The sequence below is a fragment of the Perognathus longimembris genome, chromosome 2 (genome assembly GCF_023159225.1).
Source record: "Perognathus longimembris pacificus isolate PPM17 chromosome 2, ASM2315922v1, whole genome shotgun sequence".
Lineage (NCBI taxonomy): Eukaryota > Metazoa > Chordata > Mammalia > Rodentia > Heteromyidae > Perognathus > Perognathus longimembris.
In genome coordinates, this window is record NC_063162.1 from 45,239,711 (window position 1) to 45,251,547 (window position 11,837).

An 11,837-nucleotide genomic window follows, 5' to 3' on the forward strand; every position below is an offset into this window, starting at 1 on the left:
GGTCCTCAGATCTCAGCCTCCTGAGTAGCTAGGAATAAAGGCATGAGCCACTCATGCTTGGCTCACCACTGTATTTTTTTTTTTGTTCTTTTTTTTTTTTTTTTTGCCAGTTCTGGGGCTTGAACTCAGGGCCTGAGCACTGACCCTGGCTTCTTTTTGTTTAAGGCTAGCACTCTACCAGTTGAGCCATAGCACCATTTCTGGCTTTTTCTACATATGTGGTGCTGAGGAATCGAACCCAGGGCTTCATGTATGGAAGGCAAGCACTCTACCACTAGGCTATATACCCAGCCTTTGTACAGTACTCTGTTTTTAAGTTACTGGGTGTTTTTTTTGTTGTTGCCAGTACTGGGCCTTGGACTCAGGGTCTGAGCATTGTCCCTGGCTTCTTTTTTGTTCAAGGCTAGCACTCTACCACTTGAGCCACAGCCCCACCCCTGGCCGTTTTCTATATATGTGGTGCTGGGGAATCGAACCCAGGGCTTCCTGTATACGAGGCAAGCACTCTTGCCGCTAGGCCACATTCCCAGCCCCTTCAGTTATTGTTTTGCAATGAAATTTAGAGAAAATCAGTGGTAGTGAAAAGAATTTTCTTTTGAATTCATCTAGACATAAAGCAAGAAGTAAATACGAAACAAGAATAGCTCCTTTCTTTGTGTGGTGAAGTCTTCGAGAAGCTAATTCCCCCTTTTTTAATTTTTAGTTCTTTTTAAAAAAATATTTTATTTATCGTCAAAGTGGTACAGAGGGGTTACAATTTCATACGTAAGAATAACTCCTTTTATAAAAACAAAACAAAACAAAAAACCTTGGGCTGGGAATATGTCTTAGCAGTAGAGTGCTTGCCTAAGCGTGCATGAAGTCCTGGGTTTGATTCCTCAGCACCACATACACAGAAAAAGCCAGAAGACTGGCAAAAACAAAACGAAACAAAACCTTCCTGAGTATAAAATCCCTAATAGAAGAGTTCACAAAATTAATAAGGAAATGTTCTGAACCCATAATGTGCTTCCCCCCCCCTTTCTCTTTTTCTTTGAAGACAGAATCTCATAATATAGTTCTGTCCTCCTGTCTCAGCCTTCCATGAACCAGGACTTGGGGTGTATACCACCACACTTGAACAAAACCTGAATCTTTTTTCTTTTTTTGCCAGTCCTGGGCCTTGGACTCAGGGCCTGAGCACTGTCCCTGGCTTCTTTTTGCTCAAGGCTAGCACTCTGCCACTTGAGTCACAGCACCACTTCTGGCCATTTTCTGTATATGTGGTGCTGGGGAATCGAACCCAGGGCTTCATGTATACAAGGCAAGCGCTCTTGCCACTAGGCTATATCCCCAACTCTTCTTTTTCTTTTCTTCCATTAGGTACTGGGGCTTAAATCAGGGCCAGGGCTGATGCTCTGCCACTTGATCCTCAGCTCTCCTTATGGCTTTCTGCAGGTTAATTAGGGTCTCAAAGACTTTTCTACCTGGTCTGATTTTAAACTGTAATCCTCAGATCTCAGTCTTCTGAGGAGCTGAGATTACAGGGGTAGGACACCAGGGCCCAGCATTAAAGTACTCAGATATCAAAACTTGGTACTTCAATTTTAGAAGTTTGGTGATTCTCTTTCTCCTATCTTAACTTTCGTGTCAAATACTAACTATGTAGCTTTTGTTGTTTTCCAGGCTCCAGTTGGGAGAATATAGGAGTGTGTATACATATAGAATTATTTTCTTACCTTTCAGAAGTTAAATCTTTAACCAAATAGGCTGATGCTTTGAAAACTTAAATCTGTAAGTTTGGGGTTTTTGTTGTTGTTGTTTTGTTTTGTTTTTTTGCCAGTCCTGGGGCTTGAACTCAGGGCCTGAGCACTGTCCCTGGCTTCTTTTTGTTCAAGGATAGCACTCTACCACTTGAGCCACAGCACCAATTCTGTTTTTTTCAATATATATGTATTTTGAGTGGAAAGGTTCTATGGCCAAGAGATCACAGAAAAGCTTAGGAACCAGAAACACACATTCTTTTGCTTAATTTTATAAAGAGAAAAAGATAAATTATTTAGAAGTTCTTTTTCAAAAATTTAGTGCCAGGCACCCAGGGCTCATGCCTATAATCCTAGCTACTCAGGAGGCTGAGATCTGAGGATCACAGTTCAAAGCCAGCCTGGGCAGGAAAGTCGGTGAGATCTTGTTTCCAATTAACCACCAGAAAACCAGAAGTAGCACTGTGGCTCAACTGGTAGAGTGCTAGCTTTGGGCTGAAGAGCTTAGGGGACAGCGCCTACACCCAGAGTACAAGCCCTACAAGAAAAAAAAAATCATTCTGAGGATCATCTTATAGAAAAGTAGAAGCTTATTCTTATGGATGGCAGGTTATTACTTTGTTTGTATGTCCAGCTGCAGGGGTCTGATTACTATAAACAGAAAAATCTGTGTGATCACAAAACAAATGAGTTTTAGTGGAAAATTCCTAACTTGAAAATCTAAAGCTTATTGAGCATTCAAAAAGTTTCAGAGCATTTAAGATTTTGGGGTTAGGAATCCTCAACCAGGAAAGTTTATGCAAATATTTAAAATCTAAGCAACCCTAAAATTTGACATATTTTTGGTTCCAGGCATTTTAGATAAGGGATACTCACCTGTAGAACTGAAAAAAGTATGTGTGTGCACTGAGATTTTTTTTTTACATTTGGGACTGGTGCTGGAGCTTTAACTTCAGGCCTTGTGCTCTTGCTCAGTCTTTTTGCTCATAGCTGGCATTCTACCACTTGAGCCACAACTTCATTTCCAGATTTCTACTGGCTAGACAAGTCTTTTGGATTTGTCTGCCCAAGCTAGCTCTGAACCTTGATTCTCAGATCTTAGCCTCATAAATGTGAGCCACTGGTAAGCAACTCTCTCCCTCTGATACTGAACAAATGTGTCCTTGGTTGGTATAAGTCATGTTTTTTTTTTGCTAAGCTGCAATTATAAATGAACAAAGGACACAGCAATATGAGGTTTGGTCATTATATTCCTTTCTGTTAGCTTCTCAGACAGACTTTGTCACTTGTTTAAAAAAGAATTCAGGAGTCAAAAAAAGCTGAGCTGAGAAAGAGTGCAAGGCCCTGATTTCAAACCCCAGTACCAGCACACACACAAACTCAAATCTGTTTATTAGGAGTTCATAACCATGTAACTGGTCTTAAAACCAAAGTAAGGGTTAAGAGCCATTGTCACTTGATAAACCTCTGGAAATAATCTAATTTGGTACATCCAAGAATACCATTATCAAACTGAGTGTTGAGGCACTTTATAGTAGTAACCCCAGTACTAGGGAGGCTGAGACTGAGTTCTAGACCAACATAGGCTACATACTCAGTCTCTATCTCAAGAACACTTGAGCTACATACTGAGTCTCTACCTCAAAAACAAAAAGCCAAAAACAAAAGAAATCCAACTTTTCAGATCTTTATCTTCCCAATGCTTCATACTGTTTACACTGTGTCCTAGGTTTTAAAATTTTTCTTGTATCTCTGAAGCTCCATCTTCGAAGATGCTGAGTGACAAGTACTTTTTATATATGATCCCAAAATAGACTAAGTACAAAACAAGCAAACAAACAAACAATTAAAGACATTAATGACCAGGCACTGGTGGCTCATGCCTGTAATCCTAGTCACTCAAGAGGCTGAGATCTGAGGACAGTGGTTCAATGCCAGTCCAGGAAGGAAGGTCCGTGAGACTCAACTCCAGTTAACCACCAGAAAACCAGAAATGGGAGTTGTGGCTAAAAGTGGTAGAGTACTAACCTTGAGCAAAAAAGCTCAGGGAGAGGGCCCAGGCCTTGAGTTCAAACCCATGACCAACAACAACAAAAATTTAAATTTAATTAAATAAAAATTTTTTTAAAGCGAGTGAGTTCCTACCTTTGCCTTCTCTGCCCACTACATTTGGCCATAATCCAAGCAGGATATCTGAGTGACAAGAATTTCCTGACCTGGTTGGCTTTATTACCTAATGGTATAATCAAACTGCCCATTGCCCACATTGAAAGGTCCTGACTTGGAATAGAAAACATTAGCCTTTGGATATTCTGCCACAGAGGAGCTGACTGAATCTTAAAGGAATATACTCCCTTGTTAATGACATTGCCTTATTACCACTCCTCAAATGACTACTTATATTGGGAATAAAGTCTAGAACCATATATATAGAAGAACATTCATGTAAACGTAATCACATTGGATGTTTTATTTAAAAAAAATCATTCTTCTGTAATAAACTGAATTAATCTGGTTTGTTTTTGGTCAATCGTGGAGCTTGAACTCTGGACCTGGACACTGTCCATGAGCTCTTTAGCTCAAGGCTAGCACTCTACCACTGGAGCCACAGTGCTACTTCGGGTTTTCTGGTGGTTAATTAGAGATAAGAATCTCATGGACTTCCATGCCCCAGATGGCTTTTAACTGAGATTCTCAGTAGCTCAGTACTCCTCCTGAGTAGCTAGGATTACAGGCCTGAGCCACCAGCACCTGGCTGTTTTTTTGTTTTGTTTTGTTTTAAAGGCTATAGTCCAAAATAACTTGTCATCCACACCCTTAATTATGTTTTAAGCAAATAACTTCCTTAAGAACAAAACAAAACTGTTCCTTCCGGCTTCTCTGGCAGGAATCAGAAGGGCTGAAGTGCTTAGCATTCGGATCACTGGTGAAAACCAGTCTGAAGAACTCATGCTGCTGAGCCCACACAGGACAGCACAAGGGCAGACACTGAGCAACCACATCACAGACACAACCAGACTTCAGTGGTGCAGGGTAACTTGAATGAAAAGGTTGTATTCCAAACCAAAATGTCATGTTTCCTATTGTGGAATACTTTGATGCAGCAATAATACCAGGCACCAACTTATTCTGTTCCTCAGCGAAACTGTTCTTCAAATCACCAAAATCAGCCATGAATACCAAAAATCAGCTATGTGTCAACATAGTTTGTGTCTAGTCATAGTTTCGTAACTCTTCATTACTCAGAGTGCTCTGAGATGATATTTTATTTACTTAATTTTTTTATTGTTGTTATTTGGTGCTGATCCTTGGACTTAATCTCAAGGCTTGGGTGCTGTTCCTGAGCTTTTCTGCTCAAGACTAGTACTGCCCTACCACTTGAGCCATAGCTCCACTTCCTGCTTTTTGGTGGTTAAGTGGAGATAAGAGTCTCATAAACTTCCCTATCTGGGCTGGCTTCAAACCATAATCCTCAGATCTCAGCCTCCTAAGTAGCTAGGATTATAGGCATGAACCATCAGCACCTGGCTCTGGCATGTTACTCTAAAGTACTTTATACTAATATGTGCATATTACTAATAAGCGGATAATTCAAGCCAATCAAATAATGCAAATTCATGAGGTATGGAGAATCTGTAGTTCATATCAACTCTAGGAACAAACTGGAGTTCCTGAATCTATAAAGCTTTGACATCCTTGAAGGGTAATACATGCCAGTTAGAGATCCCTCCTGTAAGTATAGAACACAACTAGCCACAAGCCATTGGCTCCATAGCCTCCAACTGGAGCTCAAATCTGGCAGGCTCCTCAGAAGTAACATGTCACCTGGATTTTCTGCCAGGTTTGAGGTCCTGGTCAAAGTCCAGTATATTAACTTGTCTGTTGCGGAGAGTTATGTCAGAAAACAATAAGAGTATACACAAGAGCAAAATATCATCCTTACTATTCTTCTGCACATATATATTTGGGTGCCTTACATCTCAACACTGAGCTTAGGAAGGTCAATACCACATGCAATTTTTTCTTTTCTTTTCTTTGCCAGTCCTGGGCTTTGGACTCAGGGCCTGAGTGCCGTCCCTGACTCCTTTTTGCTCAAGGCTAGCACTCTGCCACTTGAGCCACAGCGCCACTTCTGGCCATTTTCTATACTCCTTTTTGCTCAAGGCTAGCACTCTGCCACTTGTGCCACAGCGCCACTTCTGGCCGTTTTCTATATATGTGGTGCTGGGGAATCGAACACGGGTCTTCATGTATACAAGTCAAGCACTCTTGCCACTAGGCCATATTCCCAGTTCCCCAACCCCCCCCCCCCCCCGCCATGCAGCTTTTACAACTGGAAAAACTTTGTGCTCAGTGTGAACCATGCTTTCTTAATAAGGAAAAAATCCTTGAAAGATTCTAAAAGAATCAAATACCTGTCCTGTGTCAAGTTCCTAAATACAGTTCAAACTTCTCCCAGTGGGAAAGAAGTTTAAAATGCAGTGCTTCTTAAAATAGTTACCTAAAGTTGTAAAAATATGGGCTGGGTAATAGTGTTTGCCTAGTATTCATGAGACACTGGGTGTTTGATTTCCAACACTAAAAAAATAAAAAAATAAATTAAAAAAAAAGAGGACTGGGGCTGGGAATATGGCCTAGTGGCAAGAGTGCTTGCCTTGTGTACCTGAAGCTGTGGGTTCAATTCCCCAGCACCACATATATAGAAAATGTCCAGAAGTGGCTCTGTGGCTCAAGTGGCAGAGTGCTAGCCTTGAGCAAAAAGAAGCCAGGGACAGTGCTCAGGCCTGAGTCCAAGCCCTGGGACTGGCAAAAAAAGAGGACAAAGAAAAAAGTCACTGGTTATCTTTCCACTACCCAAGGATCATAAAAAAATTAATATATAGTTCTAGACTTTTTCCCTAGCAAACAGAAAATTACATCCAAGTAACAGCAATATATACATACACACAGTAAATATTTTTCCCAATTTTTAATAAACCCGTCAATTTGTGCTAAAGTTAAATTTCTGTAACTTACCTGTGAATATAGAAACACACATTTCTTTTTAGAGGTCTGTGTACTTACCTTTATTAACACTATTTGCAAATCTTCTCTCTCAAACCCACTAAAAGTACTGACTTTTCTTGTATTCACTGAATAATCTAGTTTATTTCTTCCATTTAATAAACATTACACAGTCAAAATTCTGTGCTGGATACCTGGCTTATTTTAAAACCACTAATGAAATATTAGTTCCAAGTACATATACAGAAAAGACCAACATGATTTTTTTTCTAAATAGGATAGCTTAAAAACCTTTGTTCCTTGTCTAATTTACAACTGTTTAACCAAATGTTCTGGTTTTAAACGGACTTATTTACATATCAAACCTTTAACTCATCGTTCAGTTAAGCATTTTTTTTTTTTTTGGCCAGTCCTGGGCCTTGGACTCAGGGCCTGAGCACTGTCCCTGGCTTCTTCCCGCTCAAGGCTAGCACTCTGCCACCTGAGCCACAGCGCCGCTTCTGGCCGTTTTCTGCATATGTGGTGCTGGGGAATCGAACCTAGGGCCTTGTGTATCCGAGGCAGGCACTCTTGCCACTAGGCTATATCCCCAGCCCTCAGTTAAGCATTTTAAGTGCTCAGTAAGGAGCATGTAAAAGTCACATACATATACAAGCAGCTAACCTTAGTAAAGAGAGCAGGCTCAGAACAGGATTCCTTACCTTATCTGCATAAATTGGAATATCATGAAATGGAGATATATACTGCCCTTTTTCATTTTCTGTAAGATAAACAGAAAGTAATTATTATTAAGGTTCACTATATTGCCAAATACATAAAACATATCTTTTTTAAAAAACTTTTTAAAAAGTGCTGGGTGCTAGTGGTTCATACCTATAAACCTAGCTACCCAGGAGTCTGAGATCTGAGGATCATGGTTCAAAGTCAGTCTGGGCAGGAAAGTCACTGAGACTCTTACCTACAGTTAACCACTAGAAAACCAGAAGTGGAACTGTGGCTCAAAGTGGTAGAGCACTACTAGCCTTTTGCAAAAGAGCTCAGGGACAGCACCCAAGCCCCGAGTTTAAGCAACAACAACAAAAAAACCATAAAGCACATATTTTCTAATATCAAGATTTTATTCCTAAGTTTTCCCAAGAAAACTCTGATCGATTGTTCTGCCTGTCTATCTATTCAGAAGTAGGGTCTTACTCTGTAGCCCGGGCTGGCATGGGACTCCTGATTTTCATGGCTGTACCTCCTAAGTGCTAGGATTACAGGCATGAACCACCACACCCAGTTAAAAACTGGTTATATATTTCACATTTTCTGACCCTTCTTGAAGACTGATTTTCAGCTGGTACACTCTGTAAGCTTCTGACTGGTATTAACCTATATTATACCTTGCATCCCCTGAGCCTATACAGAATATTATGATATTGTTTTTAATTGAGCTTACTTTCTTCAGTTAACTATTTACAGAGCCTTTTATGAAAAAGGGAAAAGGGAGGTAGTGGAGGTGTGGCTCAGGTGATAGAGCTAGCTTTGAATGAAAAAGTTAAGGGCAGCACCCAGTTCAAGCTCCAGAACTTGCGCGCACGTACACACGTGTACACACACACTTCCTAGATTTTCCCTGCGGGTTTAATCTGCCCCTTAAACTTAACATTCACTTTCCTTTTCCCCTCATTACCAGGCGACACGCTTTCTTCATTCTTGCAATAATGCCAGTGCATCAACTTCTCCCTCCCCTACTCTTCCCATTCCTTTCCTAATAAAAGTGCACAGAAGTTTAAACAGGAGGGCCCTGGAAGGTACACTTCTGGGGTGGTTATGGCCATTCATCTCTTCTTAGTAGCCGGGGGGGAGGGGTTGGGAAAAAGTAATCTCCAGGTAGCTTTTCCTGTACCCACAAAGCAAACAGGCTGCACGCCGAGGGAAGGGGGTGGGGCAGTCCTGCCCGCAGGGCCGGACTTAGAGCTGCACCCCTGGATGGCCGTCTTTGCCCCCCCGTTGACGTCACCTTTGCGTGTGTGAGGGGGATCGGCTCCCCGTTTCTTAAGGAGCGTTTCCCAGCACCCCGGCGAGGGGCCCGAGCACTACTCGCCAGGATGGATCCGGCAGGCTCCAGCCTCAGTTTCCCCCCCACCTGAAGAAGTAGGGCGGGGCGGAGCGAGAGGGGGGAAGGGGGAGCCTGACCTCGCTCCGCGCCCACCATCAGAACCCGAGAGGTGGGGATTACCGTCTTTGGGCAGACCGTCCCCGCCCCGCACGGAGCAATCCGCTTAGGGGATTGGTTTACCTCCAGCACCTTCCTAGGGCGACTCACTGATTTCCCCTCCCAGCGATCCCAGCCACAGCAGGCCTCAGGTTCGAGTCCTGAGGGGCGGACTGGTCGGACCGAGGGCACAGGGCCCCTGCCACCGTCCATTCCGCGGCGGGGAGGTGAAGGGAGAACGGGTAGCCGGCCCCGCACACGCTTCCCCGGGAGCCCAGCCCGCGTCCAGGACCGGCGGCCCGCGGGCTGCCAGACCGGGAATGAATGGGCGGCCGGACGGGGAGGCGGCCGGGTCCCACAGGCCGCGGGCACTCACTGAGGAAGACGCGGTACTCCAGGGTGAAGGGCGCGGCGCGCTCCTCGCTGTTGAAGCTACTCATGGTGCTGAAGACGAGCCGCCGCTGCTGCTGAGCTACCGCCCGCACGAGGCGCCGACTGACAAGGAGAGTCCGCGCCTGCGCAGCGCGACCTGGACCCAAGCTCCGCGGGCCGCCTTTAACGCATTGGGCTAGGCTTCCACCGCGCCCCTGCCCCGCCCATCCGCGCAGGCGCACTCCGCCTGGCGCGCGGCCGAAGGCCAGGCCCCGCCCCGGACTCTGGCCACGCCCCTATGACTGTCTAGTGGCTCTGAACCTGGGCCACGTGGCTGCCGCCGAGTTCTTGCTCTGTCCTTAGGATGTCGCCAGCTCCAACCTTGGGGCTCAAACCCGGGAGGGGCAAGTACTCCTACTCCCAGCTTCTCTTGGCCAGCAGGGGATTGCTGACCTCTCCACCTCGCACCCAATCAACTCACCTTTGACTCACACACGCCTCTTCACCAAGCAATAATTTCTTATCTCTGGAGGGATTGATAAATTGCCAGCTTTCCAGACAGGCCCTGATTGTACTCCAAGGTGAGCGTTTGTTCTGGACAGTAAACTTAGGGCGTGTTACTGGCATTTTCCTTAGGGCTTCCAGCACCTCTGCTTTCTAGAGTTTGACGTGGAGTAAATTGCATCTGATCTCTCAGACTCAGTCTGTTTCTCATCTGGGAAACGGAGGTAACACCAGTGATTATTCCACGGGCTGTTACTTGCTTATAAGTAGCAGGAACTGTGCTTGTTATTTTACACCTTAGGGTAGATGAATTTGGGGGAGACGATTTACTCTGCCTAGCTCCCTGCCTAACCCACCCCAGGTCCTCCGGGACTTGAGCTGGAAACCCTGGGGGAGGTCCAGACTTGAGCTCTGAGTCCCTGGAGAACAGTTTCTCTCAGGCAAGGCTCCTCCTAGGAGCTTGTTTTCCTGCTTCTGTTCATGTCAGGCCTGACCCCCAGAACCAAAGCCTGACTGAAGCTGTGTAGGCAGATAGTTTGCATAATTTACTTCTTCACTTCCAGAAACTACAAAAGGACATTCAAAGTCATATATAATCTAGGAAATGATTTAAAATAGTTATTTATTTCTCTCCCATCCCCCCTTCAAGAATGGCTAGTTTCATTTTGAAATTTGAGAGGCAGAGTTTCTTTAAATAATAGTGTTTTCTAGGGCATTAAACATAATATACCTTACATTTTTTATTGCTCTAAACTTTTTTGTTTTATGAGACAGGGGTCTCAGCTCGTGTTGAACTCCCTATCTCCCTCTACTGGAATTACAAGTGCATCATCCCCAATGCCTCACTGAACTTTTTTCAAAACAGTATGTGTTAAATAAAATGGAATTTATAAAGTGGATATTAAATCAAAACCTGGTAAGATAAATTTCTAATGAGTTAATGACTCTAGCCTTGCCACATCCCAACCCCAATGACATCCATTAATTTTCAGAGGGCTGTGACTCACTGACCTTTTTTTTTTTTGCCAATCCTGGGGCTTGGACTCAGGGCCCTGAGCACTGTCCCTGGCTGCCTTTTGCTCAAGGCTAGCACTCTGCCACTTGAGCTACAGCACCACTTCTGGACATTTTCTGTATATGTGGTGCTGGGAAATTGAACCCAGGGCTTCATGTATACAAGGCAAGCACTCTTTGCCAATAGGCCCTATCCCCAGCCCCCTCACTGACCTTTTGAACACACCACCATGCTGTTTTAGAACACAAGGGCAGAAAATAATATAGTGGAGCAATCGTTTAGTCAGTAATACACAATGTAGATATGAAAGGAAAAGAAGTCTCTTCTGAGTAAATAATAAGTAGTACCAAGTCTGGGGAATATTTTAAGGGAATGTACCTTTGATTGAGCTACTGCTCTGTTATTTTCTGTCATTGTGCAGATGAAACCAATTTCTTGGAAAAACCCAGAATCTCATCTCTGACTGACTTATGAACAGACAGAAATGATGCAATAATAATAGGCTACGTGCACTTTCCCTTTTGCTTTCCTGCCAGCTCAGAGCAAGATAATAAAGTCTTGTTGACCTCTGGACTTGGACACTAGCTCTAGTTTCATTAAATGTATTTAGAGAGCCAATCAGAACCAACTCTAATAAAACACCCAGCCCTGCTACATAGTAATTCTCCCTAGCAAGCAAGAGTTATACAGGACAAGAGGACCTTATTGTGTTTCTCATGTCTCTTTAGGGCTTAGCATTGAAACTGACCTAGAGTAGGTCTTAAATGAATCTTTATTGGACCAATGGATGGAAGAATTAATGAAAAGGGGAGGAGGGATAGATATCTAACATTATCCAACATTATTCTTCTTGCTCTGTAATAAAATCCAATGGCTCTTTTCAGTCTAAGTTCTCTCTTTTGCAGTGTGCATTCCTGTAGAACACCTCCAATTTGCTGTTGTCGTCTTACTTTGGGCTTGTGACTGAATTCTCTTTTGATGTTCCTCCTCCTCCTGTCATTTA

The 11,837-nt window shown here is 43.6% G+C and overlaps 1 protein-coding gene across 1 annotated transcript in view; it reads right to left on the bottom strand.

Annotated features, from left to right (window-relative positions):
• Ppa1 (inorganic pyrophosphatase 1) overlaps positions 1 to 9,471 on the bottom strand; it is a 32,889-nt gene extending 23,418 nt beyond the window's left edge. The window contains exons 1-2 of the mRNA XM_048338942.1: positions 9,320 to 9,471; positions 7,448 to 7,506 (exon numbers count right to left, since the gene is read on the bottom strand). Coding sequence (XP_048194899.1) covers positions 7,448 to 7,506; positions 9,320 to 9,383 — 123 coding nt within the window. The 5' untranslated portion in view covers positions 9,384 to 9,471. The remainder of the gene's footprint in view (positions 1 to 7,447; positions 7,507 to 9,319) is intronic.
• Between the last annotated feature and the right edge of the window lie 2,366 nt (positions 9,472 to 11,837).